The sequence below is a fragment of the Anolis sagrei genome, chromosome 2, assembly GCF_037176765.1.
Source record: "Anolis sagrei isolate rAnoSag1 chromosome 2, rAnoSag1.mat, whole genome shotgun sequence".
In the NCBI taxonomy this organism is placed as follows: Eukaryota; Metazoa; Chordata; class Lepidosauria; order Squamata; family Dactyloidae; genus Anolis; species Anolis sagrei.
The window spans coordinates 23,306,728-23,324,888 of record NC_090022.1 but is presented as its reverse complement, the minus strand read 5'-3'; the positions used below and the strand labels follow the sequence as shown (position 1 = coordinate 23,324,888).

The 18,161-nt window shown below is 42.0% G+C and overlaps 1 protein-coding gene across 1 annotated transcript; it reads right to left on the bottom strand.

The window, feature by feature from the left end:
• Positions 1-1,470: 1,470 nt before the first annotated feature.
• Positions 1,471-5,392, bottom strand: LOC132766735 (uncharacterized). The gene is made up of 2 exons (XM_060761042.2): positions 5,333-5,392; positions 1,471-2,615 (listed from the first exon to the last, which is right to left on the bottom strand). The coding sequence occupies exon 2, from the start codon at positions 2,601-2,603 to the stop codon at positions 1,626-1,628; it is 978 nt and encodes a 325-aa protein (XP_060617025.2). The 5' UTR covers positions 2,604-2,615; positions 5,333-5,392; the 3' UTR covers positions 1,471-1,625.
• Positions 5,393-18,161: the final 12,769 nt, after the last annotated feature.

Genomic DNA, 18,161 nt, shown 5'->3' with positions numbered 1-18,161 from the left:
ACATGGCTATCGTATCTCCTCCTCTCAACCTTCTATTCTGCAGGCTAAACAGACCCAACTCTTTAAGCCACTCCTCCCAGGGATTCATGGAAAGGCAATTATGAATCATAGAGTTGGAAAAGACCTCGTGGGCCATCCAGTCCAACCCCTGCCAAGAAGCAGGAAGATTGCATTCAAAGCACCCCCGATAGATGGCTATCCAGCCTGTTAAAATCTTCCAAAGAGTCTCCACCACACTCCGGGGCAGAGAGTTCCACTGCTAAATGGCTCTCACAAGAAGTTCTTCCTAATGTTCAGATGGAATCTCCTTTCTTGTAGTTTGAAGCCATTGTTCCATGTCGTAGTCTCCAGGGCAGCAGAAAACAAGCTTGCTCCCTCCTCCTTATGACCTCCCCACACATATTTATACATGGCCCTCATCGTGTCTCCTCTCAGCCCTCTTCTGCAGGCTAAACATGCGCAGCTCTTTAAGCTGCGCATATTCTCTAGACCCTTGATCATTTTAGTCGCCCTCCTCTGGACACATTCCAGCCTGTCAATAGCTCTCTTCCATTGTGGTGCCCAGAATTGGACACAATATTCCAGGTGTGGTCTAACCAAGGCAGAATAGAGGGGTAGCATGATTTCCCTGAATCTAGACCCTAGATGACTATTGATGTAGGCCAAAATCCCATTGGCTTTTTTTGCTGCCGCATCACATTGTTGACTCATATTTAACATCTTGTCCACAAGGACCCTGAGATCTTTTTCACATGTACTGCTCTCGAGCTATACATGTGAATAATAATAATAGTAATAATAATAATAATACTTTATTTATACCCTGCTACCATCTCCCCAAGGGACTCGGTGCGGCTTACATGAGGCCGAGCCCAAATACAACAGTACAAGCAGTAATAACAACAACAGTACAAGCAATTAAATAAAAACATAGACAATAAAATATACAACATTAGCAATAAGACAACACACAATTAAAAACAGTGGGAAGGCCAAATGTAAAGTTAAAATGGGGACTAATGCTGGGACATGGACGAAAAGGTGATAGTGGCGTTTGTGGAAGGGTATACGAGCAGACCTAAAAATATAAAGTGCTTGGAGGACAAAGTGCTACAGGATCATTATTCCGGGAAGGCACACTGGAACAATCACATCTTCAAGCTCCTCCTAAAGACTGCCAGAGTTGGGGCATGTCTGATATCTTTAGGGAGAGAGTTCCAGAGTTGAGGGGCCACCACCGAAAAGGCCCTCTCTCTCGTCCCCACTAATCGTGCCTGTGAGGCGGGTGGGATCGAGAGCAGGGCCTCTCCGGATGATCGAAGGGATCATGTGGGTTCGTAAAAGATCTTGGGGTCCTTGTGGATAACAAGTTAAATATGAGCCAACAATGTGATGCGGCGGCAAAAAAAAAAGCCAATGGGAAGGAACCAAAATAAATCCTCAGTCCTGAAAGAATATTCTGAACAAAGGTTGCATTGAAGCAGTTATTTATTGCAATCTATGTGACTAACAGACATTGGATAAAATTAGTAATGTGAGCTCAGAAGTATTCAAATACTATAGAAATTGCTCGGTTTCTCAGCAGAGCCACAGAGCTCTTTTCTGCGTGGTCCTCTCCGGTCTTGTCACACCACTCTTCCCCTTGTGAAAACCCTGGCCCACCAATCCCACCCTGAAGCTTTCACCCGGAACTGGATCTCCCCACCCATTTCTTCTCTATACACACGGATCTCATTCTCCCCGGTCCCAGAAAGGAAGGTCAGGTTTTGCCATCCACACGACACCACCATTTTGGCATTGGCCAGCACTGTTGTGGGCTCCTGGGGCAACTCCATTAAGGTTTTGTTGAGGCATTGCTGCATCTCCTCGGAGCCATTCTGGGACTTTAGTTCCACTAGGACATCGAGGATGCTGGTCCGATTGAGTGGGAATGTCTGGTGCCCAAGCCTTGCCAGATGGACTTCTGCACTGGCCTCATGTACAAATAGGTAATACACCTTCTCATTGGCCAAGACAACTCCGATTTTGTTTTGCCCTTTCCCGGAGCGAAAGACCCGCTTTGTTCCATTGCACAGAATAACCATCAATGTATTTTTCTTTACTATGACCGGCTCCTTAGAGAACTCCTGAGCAGCTTTATCCAAGCAGATCCTCATGGCTCCCCCAAGTGGTTCTTGCCCCTTGGCCTCCAGCAGGGCTGCGAGAGTCAGATTCTTCGGGACTCCTGAGACGGCGATACTTATGTTCATCACACCTTTGATCCTCTCAAACTCTCTTGCGTATGGCTGAATGGGATAAGTATGAACTTTGGTTGAGACATAGGACCGGCCCACTGCAAAAATGACCAATCCGAGGAGAAAAGTGTAGACGAGAGTCAAAATCAAGATTCTTAGCCCCTCGGATCGGGTGGCCTCGGATTTTGGAGATGACTGGCAAAAACAGAATACGGCAAATCTTGTGTCCTTGCCAATGATGTTGCGTAAAGGTAGTGAGCTTCTTGATAGCATTTCTAATAATCTCTCGTTGTATGAAGTGCACTGTTCAGGGGGGACAACAATGTGTTCTCCATCGAGGAGAGGCTTAAGGACGTTGCTGTCTTTCATGATGGGAGAGCACTGTCAATGGAAGAAAAAAAGCAGCTTGGAATTAGTGACTCCCGTGTGCCAGGCTCACCACTGCACACCCAAAAGTGTCATATCAGGTAAACCTACCAAATGGGAGCTAAAAAATACTTTCACAGATTTCACCCATAGTGGGATCAATTTTTCTTTGCTCATCACTGGGATGGCTCTTTGGGACAGTTTGTTTTAATTTTCACCATGACCTTTTTTTATACATCATAGAATCTTAGGGTTAGAAGAGACCTCAAGGGCTATCCAGTCCAACCCCCTGCCAAGGAGCAGGAAAATCGCATTCAAAGCACCCCCGACAGATGGCCATCCAGCATCACCGTTACTACACCGTTGCAACAAGAGCGGCTGGTCTCACAAAACCCTCTTAATTATTTTATTTATTTATTTTGAAAAATTTTACCCTGCCCTTCTCAACCCCTAGGGGGACTCAGGGGGGCTTCCAATTGGCAACAATTTAATGCCGCATCATAAAATACAAAATAGCAAATATAACAATTAAAAACATGAACATTAATTTATTTTTTGTTGTGACAGGAGTGACTTGAGAAACTGCAAGTCGCTCCTGGTGTGAGAGAATTGGCCGTCTGCAAGGACGTTGCCCAAGGGACGCCCGGATGAATTGATTTTTTTTATCATCCTTGTGGGAGGCTTCTCTCATGTCCCCACATGAGGAGCTGGAGCTGATAGAGGGAGCTCATCCACCTCTCCCCGGATTCGAACCTGCGACCTGTTGGTCTTCAGTCCTGCCAGCACAGGGGTTTAACCCACTGCGCCACCGGGGGCATTAATAAATAACTATTAAACAGTATACTTACGATCCATTTAGCTATTGCCAGTCTGGTGGCTATGGGCCTGTATCTAGCCATATACTAATGATTACTCTGCTTAACTTATCCAAATCCACTTCTAAGCCATAGTCAAACATTATCAATTGTCCTTTAACCTAATTGCCTGAAGGCCTGGTCCCACAACCACATTTTTACCTTCTTTCTAAAGGTGAGTCGCCCTTATGGGCTGAGAATGGCGGTTAATAAGTGCATCAAATAAAGGATGATGATGACCTAATTTCCCCGGGAAGCGAATTCCACATGCAGGGGGGCTACCACCGAGAAGGCCCTGTCCCTCATCCCCAGGTTTTGGCTATCGAAAAGTGCGATTACAAGTGCTGCTTCTCCTCCTCCTCCCTCTTCCTGAGCATAGAATCATAGAGTTGGAAGAGACCTCGTGGGCCATCCAGTCCAACCCCCTGCCAAGAAGCAGGAAAATCGCATTCAAAGCACCCCCGACAGATGGCCATCCAGCCTCTGTTTAAAAGCTTCCAAAGAAGGAGCCCCCACCACACTCTGGGGCAGAGAGTTCCACTGCTGAACAGCTCTCACAGTCAGGAAGGTCTTTGACCTAGGCTAGAACTGTGACCTGAGATATTTACAAGGAGGTTTTTGTACCTCCTTGTAAACATCTCAGGTCACAGTTCTAGCCTAGGTCAAGTTTCCCATATTTGATCACATTATAAAATTTTCTACTTTCATTTGCTTAAGCTTATCTCTGCATTCTACCAAATATACACTAAGAAAGATAAACAAGAAGACACAATACGCATCGCTCCTTCCCGAATGGGAGGGGATACTCCTACTTTTTCTAACTTTGGTTTCTCAGAATCATAGAATCATAGAGCTGGAAGAGATCTCATGGGCCATCCAGTCCAACCCCCTGCCAAGAAGCAGGAAGATTGCATTCACATCACCCCATACAGATGGCCACCCAGCCTCTGTTTAAAAGCTTCCAAAGAAGAGGCCTCCACCACACTCCAGGGCAGAGAGTTCCACTGCTGAACGGCTCTCACAGTCAGGAAGTTTTTCCTAATGCTCAGATGGAATCTCCTTTCTTGTAGTTTCTCCTTCTTGGTGAATGTTGATCACCAGATTGGCTTTTATTAGTTGTTATTGTATAATTGGACTGTTTTAACTATTTATAACTGTCGCTGCTATGTATTTTATCTTACTATGTGTATTGCTGGCATCAAATTGTGCCTTTTGTAAGCTGCCCTGAGTCCCCCTTCGGGGGTTGAGAAGGGCGGGGTAGAAATGTTCGAAATAAATAAATAAATAGTTTGAAGCCATTGTTCTGCATCCTAGTCTCCAGGGCAGCAGAAAGCCTGCTCCCTCCTTCCTGTGACTTCCCCTCACATATTTATACATGGCCCTCATCATGTCTCCTCTCAGCCCTCTCTTCTGCAGGCTAAACACGTGCAGCTCTTTAAGCCGCTCCTCATAGGGCTTGTTCTCCAGACCCTTGATCATTTTAGTCACCCTCCTCTGGACACATTCCAGCTTGTCAATATAATAAAAAAATTAATTATAATCATCCTCTAAGAAATTTAAGGTGGACAAAGATGAAAACATGTTGATCTGAAGCAGTGAAAAGCCCAACGTTGAAAAGAAATGTGAAACAACTAAGGTTGGCTCTACAATGCCATATAATGCAGTCTGGAACTGCATTATATGGTCAGTACAGAGCTAGATAAGGCACTTTAAAGTTATGTCAAACTGCATTAATTCTTCAATGTGGATAGACACAGAGAGAAAGGCTGCTTCTGTAGGAGAGAAGGCAGAAAAAAAAGAGGAAAGATGTAAAAAAAACACACTATTGGGAATAATAAATGCCAAAAGAGGAGGGTTATCTGCAGTGCTGCGCTTCACCTCTAGGTGGCGCCCGTTCACTCCAAGCGCCGCTACATCGAGGCACCTCCTTCCCTCTTCCTTGCGCAGCCTCAAATGACAGGCGCACTTGGGTCGCTTTGTTAACACACACTGAAGACAATGGAGAACGAGCCCAGAATAATCAGCAGCCAATGGGAAGCGAGTTCAGCGTTACCACCAACCAATAGGAAGCGAGCTCGCAATTCCTCTGGGCCAATGGGGAGCGGGTCCAGGTATTAGTGTGAGATACTGAGCAGGAGGCGGATAGCGGTCAGTCTGATCACAGGGTCCTAAAGCCTGCTGGGTTCCGTCTCAAGAAACTGAGACACATATAAGGGAGAGCAGAGCTCCCTTTAAGAACCCAGGTCATGCTGGAAGACCTAGAAATTCCTAAAGAGGAATTTATTTAAAACATTATATTAGAAAATCTATTAAAATTATATTTATTAAAATTATATTTATTAAAAATTATATTAGAAAATTTATTTAAAATTATATTTATTAAAAAATATTAAAAATTATTAAAAATTATATTAGAAATTCCTAAAGAGGAATTTATTTTAAAAAGTACACAGCAATGTCTCTATGTTATGTCCAGGATGTTAACTGGCGCCCCTTACAGAGAGAGGTCAACCCTCCTGTTTAAGGAGCTCCATTGGCTGCCGTTTACCTACCGAGCCCAATTCAAGGTGCAGGTGAAAGCCCTACAAAGCCCTAAACGGTTTGGGACCTGCCTACCTGCGTGACCGCATCTCCATATATGAACCCACGCGCTCCCTCCGTTCATCCGGAGAGGCCCTGCTCACGATTCCACCTGTGTTGCAGGCTCGTTTGGTGGGGACGAGGGACAGGGCCTTCTCTGTGGTTGCCCCCCGACTTTGGAACACCCTCCCCAAGGACATTAGACTAGCACCCACGTTGGCAGTCTTTAGGAAGAACTTGAAGACCTGGCTATTCCGATGTGCCTTTCCTGAATAGGATAACCTCCAGCACTACGTCCCAGAAGCACTTTATTAGAGCTTAAGACTCTCTGCACATTGCACTTGCCCAGAATCCCAACATATCACCTCTTACACTCAGCACTTTTTTAACCTGTACCCTTCATTGGCCCGGCCCTGGTTTTATTGCGTAATAGTGTTATGTTTTGTTGTTGTTATTGCTTATGTTTTTAATTTGCTTGCATTGTATTGTTATTGTCTATTGTTGTTTGAGGCCTTGGCCTTTGTAAGCTGCATCGAGTTCTTCAGGAGATGCTAGCGGGGTACAAGTAAAGTTTAATAATTAATAATATATTTGCGGTTTTTCACTTTCAAAGCGGTCCTGTGCCCCTAACCTCCAATGAATATGGAGATCTAACTTATTTCTCATCATTGGCTATAATGGAAGATGCATTCCCAACATCTGGAAGCTTGAACTTTTCCTGCCTCTGCTATGTAACAAAATGTGACTTTTTTTCTGTTCCTGGCTTAAAAGTGTTATTTCCTGTTTAATTGTGCGGCACTTACTTTGAAAATAGTCGCTATACTCCAAAAACATTATTTTTGTGGCTGCCATAAACTATGTTGACTTCACAACCTCTGAGGATGCTTGCCACAGATGCAGGCGAAACGTCAGGAGAGAATGCTTCTAAAACATGGCCATACAGCCCGAAAAAACCTACAACAACCCAGTGATTCTGGCCATGAAAGCCTTCAACAATACATTAAACTATGTTGAATTGGTTGCGACTCTTTTAAGAGATGTTCATTGAAATACTATAGCAAAATGTGCTGCAAGATGTCTCACGGAAACAAAGTTTCCCAGTTTAATTAACTTTTCCCATGTTTCTATGATAAACCCAATTAGGAAATGACATTCGTAAACCAGGAACAAAAATCGTGTTACATGGTGTTATCTAGAGCACTGCTTCTTAAACCAATGGTGTCCCCTGGCCTCAATGGTGGGGTCCTCAAAAGTTAGACATCTATGTGGTCAAGGAAGTCCAAGATATGGAGGGTTATAGATTCCCAACCCTGCTAAATACTCCAACAATGAGGGTTGGCTTGACGTGCCTTCCTCTTGGCACATTTCTCTCTTTCACCCTCCATTTGTGCCTCTTCAAATTCTGCAGCACTGCTGGTCACAGCTGATCTCCAACTGGAGTGCTCAAGGGTCAGGGCTTCCCAGTTCTCGGTGTCTATGCCAGAGTTTTTAAGGTTGGCTTTGAGGCCATCTTTGAATCTCTTTTCCTGCCCACCAACATTCCGTTTTCCATTCTAAAGTTCGGAGTAGAGCAACTGCTTTGAAAGACAGTGGTCGGGCATCCAGACAACGTGGCCGTTCCAGCGGAGTTGATGGCAGAGGACCATCGCTTCAATGCTGGTGGTCTTTGCTTCTACCAGCACGCTGACATTTGCCCACCTGTCTTCCCAAGAGATTTGCAGGATTTTTCGGAGGCAGCGCTGATGGAATCACTAGAAAACTATAGGTCCTCCAATGCAACTCTATGTTATGCTATGCCCAGAAGTCAGGTAATTTAATTGTGCTTGGTCATATCTATGGTTTCAGATTTCTACAGTCCACCCAGGAACATTTCCCCTGTGAATACAGGAATCGTACTGTATTATCACCTCTACATCCTTGAAAGAGTTTTAATCTTATGTTACAAAAGCAGAACCAGGAGATATTTGCATGTCCGTGAATGTTTATTCATTTATTTATTTATTTTGGCATTTGCACATGCTAGTACGGGCACAATCAATTACTATGGACAAGCAACACTTATACATAACCTGAGAGGAAACACTGCAATTGTTATAGAAATGCATTTATTTCCTAATATTGCATTAAATCCTCCAAAATACAGGCTGTTCTGAGTGTTTTACTTTCTAGCTCTGGTTGGTACATGTCAGATATGCAGCTTTCTTAAATGCAGTTTATTTTGTTGAAACTGGCTATTTAGGTTATGATGGATATTCACGTTATCATTGAGTCAACATTATTACATATGCCATGGTGGACATTATATCACATTTGATTCTTCAAAGCCCACCAACCTAAATGCAAGTAAATTGAGGGGAAAGCATCCCTGAACTGTTTATATTCTACACAAAAAACATCATGCTACACAATGTCATGTACATTGAATATAACGGCATCAAGTTTTACCACTGGATTTTGACACAGAATACTTATTAATTAAATGATGATGGACAAATGATGACATCTAGAAAAGGAAATAGTAAGTGCCCATCAGATAGATTTTTTTTAGATCCATAGATGTTTCTTAATCTGAACATAGTCCAAACTGAATGTCTTCACAACAATAAGCATCTTCAGCTGACTTCTGGGTTGCATGTTGTTAAAGTAAACCAGACCAAATCAGATCCTATTTTGGAATAGGTCACATCTACATTTACGAGAACAGGAATGTTTGCAAACCAGATGAAAAACCAGAATTCTAAAAATCTTTGTAGGGATGATGGGATTGAATATTTTCTATTGTACATGTAACTCTATTTAAGGGCCAGGGCAGCCTCTTAAAGTTTCCACCTCACATAAGGAGAAAGAAACACACAAGCATACACATATTTTGAATGCTGAGCAAAGTATTCGTTTGGACTACTTGGAAGTCTCTTCATTAGCCCCAGATGGTTTCATTATCGACTTGAGAGAGTTCTTGGGTGAACTGGGCGAGGACACCCATCTCCCGCTCAAGGGCTTGAAATCTTTCTTCGAAGCTGGAAAGAGTCCCCAGGAGCTTATCCACACGATCCTTTAACATGTCCTGGTTCTTCAAGATCACTAGGAGAGTGTCTTGGTTCTTCAAAATGGCAGCTGATCAGAAAAAAAGGATACACATTTAGAGCCATATCTTTTTCCTGAAAAAGCAGGTGTCTTTTTCCATTCATCCCTTCGCTTGCAACAATCCGGTAAAGCAAATTACACAAAGATAATGACTAATCCATGGTCACACTATTGAGCAGACATGGGCAAACTTCGGCCCTCCAGGTGTTTTGGACTTCAACTCCCACAATTCATAACTACCAGTAGGCGGTTAGGATTTGTGGGAGTTGAAGTCCAAAACACTGGGAGGGCTGAAGTTTGCCCATGCCTGCTATTGAGCCTCAATGCCTTTCCACTCCTGTTCCAATACTCTACAGTGACTGGGGTTACGGAACAGGGCCTCCATGAAAGAGGAAAACCATGAATAAAATTAATGCAGTTTAATACCACTGTAGCTGCCATGGCCCAATGTGGTGCAATCCTGGGATCTGTAGTCCTGTGAGGCACCCACACTCTTTGGCAGAAAAGATTAAAGGTCAGGACATGATGTCAATCTGCATTATTTCTATAGTATAGTAGTAGTAATAATAATTTTATTTCAATAATAATAATAATAATAATAATAATAATACACTTTATTTATACCCCGCTACCATCTCCCCAAGGGACTCGGTGCAGCTTACATGAGGCCGAGCCCAAAATACAACAATACAAGCAACAACAACAACAATACAAGCAATTTAAAACAACAGAACAATAAAACACTAACATAAGCATTATCAAATAGGACAACACACTTTAAAATCTATGGGTAGGCCAAATGTAATTAAAATTAAAAATAATTCTGGACATGGGCGAAAAAAGTGATGGAGCAGTTTGTGGAAACATACAAGCAGACCTAAAACAATACCAAGTGCTTTGGAGGACAAAGTGCTATGGGATCATTATTCTGGGAAGGCACACTTGAACAACCACGTCTTCAAGCTCCTCTTAAAGACTGCCAAGATTGGGTGCTATTGGGTTGCAATTCCCATTACCCCCAGCATACATGGATAATCAAAAATGATGGGAATTGTTCAATAACATATAGGAACCCAAACCAGGCAAAAATTAAAGAGTACTGACCAGTATGCAAAAAATTATAGTTGGCCATCTGTATCCATGGATTCTCCACTCATGGATTCAAAGGCCTTTGGAAGGCCATCATAACACTGATGTAGCCCTTAATGAAAATGGGTTTGACTGCCCAACTCTAAAGGGACCACTTACCTTGGAGTGCTGCATATTCTTTACAGCTGCTATCCGAATGTGTTGCAGAGACGCCTTTCAAGGGACAGTCTGCCTCCAGTTGCGGCGTCAAATGACTTGTCTGTGTTGCATCATCAAACACCTCTTGGGCGCTGCCTTCCCCATCACCATTAACAAGGGCACAGGCTACTCAAAAATAAAGGCATATATACAGAATGAAATAAATATTAAATATCTATTTAATATTCTTACAGGGCAATTGTACTTATTCCTTTTCCACCCCCTGTGGCTGCACCCAATACACTAGACTCTCAGTTAATCAGAACTTAAGCAAGCAGGACTCTCAAGCAACCGGCAAAAATTCAAACAATACTTTAAATTTTAAAATGTTTTAATTGTCATTAAAATTGTATATTGCATTCACAATGCTGTTTTTATAATATATTATATACCTTAAGCTTGTCTTACTTCACTGTACTTTAGTACTAATACCAAGTCAATGCAGAATTTATGGCATGGTATAGTATGAGGTGTTAAGCCTGCTTTTAAAAGTAGCTCTCAAGTAACCAGAAACTACATTTATCTTGGATATACCAATCCTCATGGGAGTCGGATAAATGTAGTTTCTGGTTGCTTGAGAGTCTACTGTATTTTGTTTCTTTCTGTAGTTCCTCTTTTAAAATGGCAACATCATATCACATTCTTTTAAGGAGGGTGCAGATTAGTCCATCACCATTCCTGGTTATTATATTATATTGTATTATCCCATATAATAATACTGCTTGTGTATTATATATTTGGGGTATAATAATATAGTACTATATAATAATATGGTAATTGTATATTATATATTACATATAATATTACTAGTAATATTGCCGTATAATGTTATTTTTGATATAGATGTGGATTTGCTTTGGGGATTTGGGGGGTTGGCTATTTTTGCCTTTGTTCAGCTTCTTACAGCATCGAATGTTTGTCAATATTTATTTATTTACAGCATTTATATTTCACCCTTTTCACTCCGAAGAGGACTCAGGGCGGATCACAGAACACATATACGGCAAACATTCAATGCCATTAAACGGACAGGACAGACAACAGATAGAGGTATTATGTCAGCATTTTTCCCAACTTTGGCATCCTGGAGGTTGTGTTCAATTCCGGCCGCAGGAGGTGCTATCACTCCATCCTCTCTATGACAAAGAGCCCTTGATCACAGACTTCCTCCTTCCTTCAATCGCCGGCATTTCCTGGTTTTTCCTTTTTATGGTGTCATCAAATACCTTCTCGCTTAAGCAGTGCCTAATTTCTCTACTCATAGCTCACAGCTATTTTCAAATTGCTTAGGTGGACAGTAAGCTGGGCCAAAGGTCAGGGGCTCACCTCTACCCAGGCTTCTAACTGCCAAACTTTCAACTGGTGTGATCTATTGCTGTTGGTGATTAATCAGCTGTGCTAAAGCCTGTTGTAAAATGCCGAGTTTCCTCGAGGAGATAGGGTGGGATATAGAGTTTTATTATTGTTGTTGTTTTCATTTGAATATTAACTAGATTCTCAACCTCCCAAATTCTGATGGAAACAGAGTTTCAGAGATGCTGTGGTTTTTAACTTTGAATGTTTGATTAATTTTAACTGAAATTTTAAATACTGTTTGTGTTTAATTCTGTTTTATTGTTTATATATTTGCATATTTTAAACTGGATATCAATGCTTTGATGTCAAGCCGGGATTGTGGCGCAGCTGGCTGAGTGTCAGCTACATTAAGATAACTCTGACCAAAAGGTCATGAGTTCGAAGCCAGCCCAGGTTGGAGTGGGTGTCCAGCCATAGTGTAGCCTGTTGTCGACCTTTGCAACCTGAAAGACAGTTGCATCTGTCAAGAAGGAAAATAAGGTACCACCTTGTGTGGGAGGCTAAATTAACTAATTTATGAGGCCATAAAGAAAAAACTCCGGGGAATGTGGAATGCGGAAGAACTTCATCAGTGTCGCTGGTGGACGATGAAAGCAGCAGGTCCCCTGGCGGCCAGAAAAAAGTTAAATAGCCTCTGTGTATTGTCTGTATATGTTGTTTGTCAAACTGGCATTGAATGTTTGCTATATATGTGTATACTGTAATCCGCCCTGAATCCCCTGCGGGGTGAGAAGGGCGGAATATAAAAACTGTAAATAAATAAATATAAATAAATATTTGATGATGATGATGATGATGATAAGGTGCAAAAGGCCACCTTACTTGGATCTGAGTGCATCATTCAAAAATACATCACACAGTCCTAGACGCTTGGGAAGTGTTCGACTTGTGATTTTGTGATACGAAATCCAGCATATAAATCTCGTTTGCTGTGACATACTGTGCTTTTGTGTCATATATATATATATATATATATATATATTTGTCGTGTCAGGAACAACCTGAGAAATTGCAAGTCGCTCCCATTGTGAGAGAATTGGCTGTCTGCAAGGACGTTGCCCAGGGGACGCCCGGATGAGTTGATGTTTTTATCATCCTTGTGGGAGGCTTCTCTCATGTCCCCGCATGAGGAGCTGGAGCTGATAGAGGGAGCTCATCCGCCTCTCCCCGGATTCGAACTTGTGACCTGTCGGTTTTTCAGTCCTGCCGGCACAGAGCTTTAACCCACTGTGCCACCGGGGGCTCCAATAATAATAATAATAATAATAATAATAATAATAATAATATATTTATATTCCGATCTATCTCCCCAAAGGGACTCAGGGTGGATTCCAAACATAAAAAGCAAACATTCAACAACAATACATCCATACTAACAAAATTTATATAACCCAACATATAAACACAAATTATAACTTTACAAACTAAAATTAAATAAAAATCACAGCCTGTTATAACAGACATCAAATGGAAACAATAATTTCCCATTTCTTTGGGGCAAATTTGAGTTTCTTTTGGGGAGATAAAACTGGGTATAAACATTATTATTATTATTAAAACATTTTATTACACTTTTATTTGTTTACATTGTTCTATTTTAAATGCTTTTATTCAGTTGACACACAGGAGCCCTTCCTTGTAGGCTGGAAAGCAATATAGAAATATCATAGGGTGCATCTACAGTGTATTTAATGCAGTGTGACACCACTTTAGCTGCAATGGCTCAATGTTATGGAATCATGGGAGCTGTAGTTTGGCAAGGAACCAGAGAAGGCTGAAGACCTTGGCAGAGAAGGCTGAAGACCTTAGAAAACTACAGCTCCCATGATTCCTTAGCACTGAACCTCAGCAGTTAAAGTGCATTAATTCTACAGTGAGGCTGTATCCAAACTCATGCAGCCAAGACAGTAAAATGTGTACTTAAAATATTTGGTCTTGGTGCTCTTCTGGTAAAATTGACAATATGTGCAAATTGTTAAAACACAAGCTAAAATAGCAGGCTGCAATAAGATGCTTGTGTCCATCCTTTGAGATGTGGGGCTTTTGATTGGAAAACTGGCTAATGACTTAATAAAAACAGAGGTCTATCTTAATGGCTCAAAGGAAGAAGAAAGGGAAGCACTCATGTAAAGGAAAGCGACCCTGGGAGGTCAGATACTAACCCATACTCAACGAGGTACAGTTTTTGGTGCCCTTCTCTTCCATCTTCCCCTCTCACATCAGAAAGTTTGGAAGCAAACAACCTGGGGCCTGGACCTTGGAGGTTTTTCTCAGGTTCCTCCTGCGCCGTGACCAATCAGAGCCCTGCATTTCCAAGGCCTGCTTTTGATTGGCTCGTTGAGTTCGAAAGCAAAGCAAACACTAGACGCCATAGAATAGAAGGTTGGATTTCACCACCATAGAATGAATGAAGCCTGCCAGCACTTTAACTGCTATTGCTCAATACTATGGATTCCTGGGATTTGTAGTTTTACAAGGCCTTTAGCCTTCTCGGTGGAAGAGTACTGGTGCCTCATCACACTACAGTTCCCAGGATTCCATAGCATTGAACCATGGCGGACCAAGTGATATCAAACTGCATTCATTCTACAGTGCAGATGCACCCAACGCTGTAGCTGTAGTGGCACAATGTTTTTGGGGGAAATTCCCTTGCAGCAGCAGAAGTAGGTAGAATTGAAATATCTTTTTTTTAAAAAAAAAAGCTATTATGTTATTACTTTGTTATTTTGTTTTATTGTGTGTGTGTGTATTGATAATAAAATAATCTGGGCCTGATTTGCAGAGAGGAGGCAGTTTTCATTATATATATTTATATATAATGTCTGAACGCATCTCCCCTTATGAACCATCTAGGACTTTAAGATTGTCCGGGGAGGCCCTGCGCTCAATCCCGCCCTATGGCTAGCAGGGACAAGAGATAGGGCCTTCTCGGTGGTGGCCCCTCGGCTATGGAACACCCTCCCTAAGGAGATTAGATCAGCTCCCTCACTCTTAGCATTTCAAAGACAAGTTAAAACATGGTTGTTTGAGCAAGCGTTTACAAATGCAGAGTAACTGACATAGGAATCATTTGACAATGGAATTGGACAATGTTCTTAACTAGGAGACAGTAATGATGTTGGTTTTATTGTTTCTATTGTGGTTTTTATATTGTTTGTAATGTTTACTTTGTATTTTGATATTATGTGACTTGGATTCACCGATAGGCTGAGAAAGGCGGTATACAAGTATAGTAAATTATACACACACACACACACACACATATATATATAAGAAAACTGCCTCCTCTCTGCAAATGTGGCCCAGATTATTTTATTATCAATTTAAAGATGGGACCACACTTACATTCCACTGGAACACTGTTGTTGTTCATTCGTTCAGTCGTCTCCGACTCTTCGTGACCTCATGGACCAGTCCACGCCAGAGCTCCCTGTCAGCCGTCACCACCTCCAGCTCCTTCAAGGTCAGTCCAGTCACTTCAAGGATGCCATCCATCCATCTTGCCCTTGGTCGGCCCCTCTTCCTTTTGCCTTCCACTTTCCCCAGCATAATTGTCTTCTCTAGGCTTTGCTGTCTCCTCATGATGTGGCCAAAGTACTTCAATTTTGTCTCTAATATCCTTCCCTCCAGTGAGGAGCCGGGCTTTATTTCCTGGAGGATGGACTGGTTGGATCTTCTCGCAGTCCAAGGCACTCTCAGCATTTTCCTCCAACACCACAGCTCAAAAGCATCTCTCTTCCTTCGGAACACTGGAACACTGGTGATTGATTAAATCATTTTGAGGGGTTCCATTATATGATGATGATGATGATGATGATGATGATGATGATTCTTTTTTGTTAAAAATGTAATACAAATGTCTAGTTGCTGATGACACGATAAATAAAAATGATGATGATGATGCAGTGCCTAAAAACCTTGGCCTGCACTTAAAAACAATCGGTGCTGAAAACATTACCATTTGTTAGCTGCCAAAGGCCACTGTACTTGGATTTGCACACATTATTTGCTGATACATCACGTAGTCCTAGACACTTGGGAAATGTCCGAGGTGTGATCAAATACAAAAGCCAGCATAGGGATCTTGTTTGCTGTGCACCAGTCTTGTTGTGTATCAAATAAGAAGAAGAAGAAGAAGTCATCACTTGGGAAGTGTCCGACATGTGATCCAATACAACAGGCAGCAGAGTAAGCTTGTCTGCTGTCGACTCATCTTGTTGTGTTTCAAATAATAACAGTAGGAAGGAGGTAATATTGATAGCGGGGACATTTAGGAATTTGTCCTGTATGAGAAGTGAATGCCTCGGTAGTTCCAAAATAAAGATGCTAGGATGAAAACTGTGGTGATGGCACCTGTACCTTTAATGGTTGTAAAGTGGAAGCTTCAGCAAGTGCTGCTTGCTACTGGTTGCCAATATAAATTAATGTCTCCTGAAACCATCTCTTCTGCACAACCATTAAAAGCACAGGACTGGTCTCATTGTCTCAATCCAGCAACCCTCCCCAGAAGTAACAGCAGGGCTTGGATATTACTGCTGTACACCCCCCCCCCCCCCCCACTTTAGGCAGCTGCCTCATTCCCAAGCTTCCCAAGGGCAGAAACCTCCTCCCATTGCTAAAAGGCCCCAGGTCCTCAACCCCTAAGTCCCCTTCCACACAGCTGCATGAAATCTACATTGAACTGGATTATTGGCCAATGTAGACTCAGATAAGCCAGTTCAAAGCAGATGTTGTGAATTCAAAAAAGTAAAGGTTTCCCCTTAACATTAAGTCTAGTTGTGTTTGACTATGGTGTGGTGGTGTTCATCTCCATTTCTAAGACAAAGACCTGGCGTTGTCCGTAGATGCCTCCAAGGTCATGTGGTCAGTGTGACTGCATGGAGCACCATTACTTTCCAACCGGAGTGGTACCTATTGATCTATTCACATTTGCATGTTTTCAAACTGTTGGTTGACCGAAGCTGGGGCTAACAGCGGGAGCTCACCCTGCTCCCCGGATTTGAACCGCTGACCTTTTGATCAGGAAGTTCAGCAGCTCAGCAGTTTAACCCGCTGCGCCACTAGGGACTCCATTGTGAATTATCTGCCTTGATATTCTGGGTTATATGGTTGTGTGGAAGGGCCCTAAATTGACAAGCCAGCAAGTAAAAGTTCCCAGCTTTTCAGCTGGTTTTAACAGTGGTTCAAGCTACAATAATCAGCAACCAATGCTTACCTCTCTGCTCCAAACATTTGCAGCACCTGTTTTTTGCATATCAATCTATTATTAAAGACCCAGGAAATCAAGCTGTTTTTCTTCCTCTGATCAGCTGACAGCTCAAACTGGAAGGATGATTAAAATCCCAGGTGTAGCCAGGAGAGATGCAACTTTCCAGAATCCAGGGAAGGAAATTACCTCCTAAGTAGACTGTTACCTGTTTTGATTATTTTCAGTCATTGATGCTACAAATTATGGGTCCAACAGAGAAACTAGTTCCCTGAATTAATCCCACTATGTACCATGGTTTTTGTTCCTGGGTTATAAATGTGATTTCCTAATTAGTTCTATCATAAAAATATGGAAAAGGCTTATTAAACTGCAAAAACCTTGTTTTAGCAGCATATCTTGCAGCACATTTTGCTCTAGTTTTTCAATGAATACCTCATGGAGTCTCAACTAATTACAACACAGTTTGTGGTGGCCACAAAAGCAAAATTTCTGGAGTATAAGGACTACTTTCAAAGTAAGCACCGCACAATTAAACAGGAAATAACACTTTCAAACCAGGGACAGAAATGATCAAATGTTGTTACATAGTGTTATATTGTCCGTTATACAAACAATCGAGCTCATGATGGAAAGCCGGTGATTCAGGACACCCTATATTCAAATGTGCCTCTTTTGTGGTCTCGTGCTGTAGCTTTTCTCTTCTGCCTTGCCTTCCGGTAAATCAGTGTTCTACCTTTTAGGAAGCACAGTCAGGTCTGTAAAATACTTAGCAAGAGTGCTCTATAAATAACCACCAGTATTTCCATATCCGTAGATATATATTACAATATTGAATGTAACGTTTTAAATGTTTTAACATGTATTAATTTTAAATTGAATTTATTTTTAAGCTTATTATTTTATTTGTGTTTTAAGGCATTGAATAATTGCCCTATGTAAGGTGACTTAAGTTCCCTTTGGGGTAGAGAAAGGCAGGATATAAATAGGGTAAATAAATAAATAAATAAATAGATTGATTATATTGCAAGTGGAGCTTCCGGTGGCGCAGTGGGTTAAACCGCTGAGCTGCTGAGCTTGTTGACTGAAAGGTCGCAGGTTGGAATCCGGTGAGCAGCATGAGCTTCCCGCTGTCAGCCCCAGCTTCTGCCAACCTAGCAGTTTGAAGATATGCAAATGTGAGTAGATCAATAG

Coding starts and splice junctions, on each gene's coding strand:
- LOC132766735 (XM_060761042.2), bottom strand. CDS start 2,603: ATGAAAGACAGCAACGTCCTTAAGCCTCTCCTCGATGGAGAACACATT.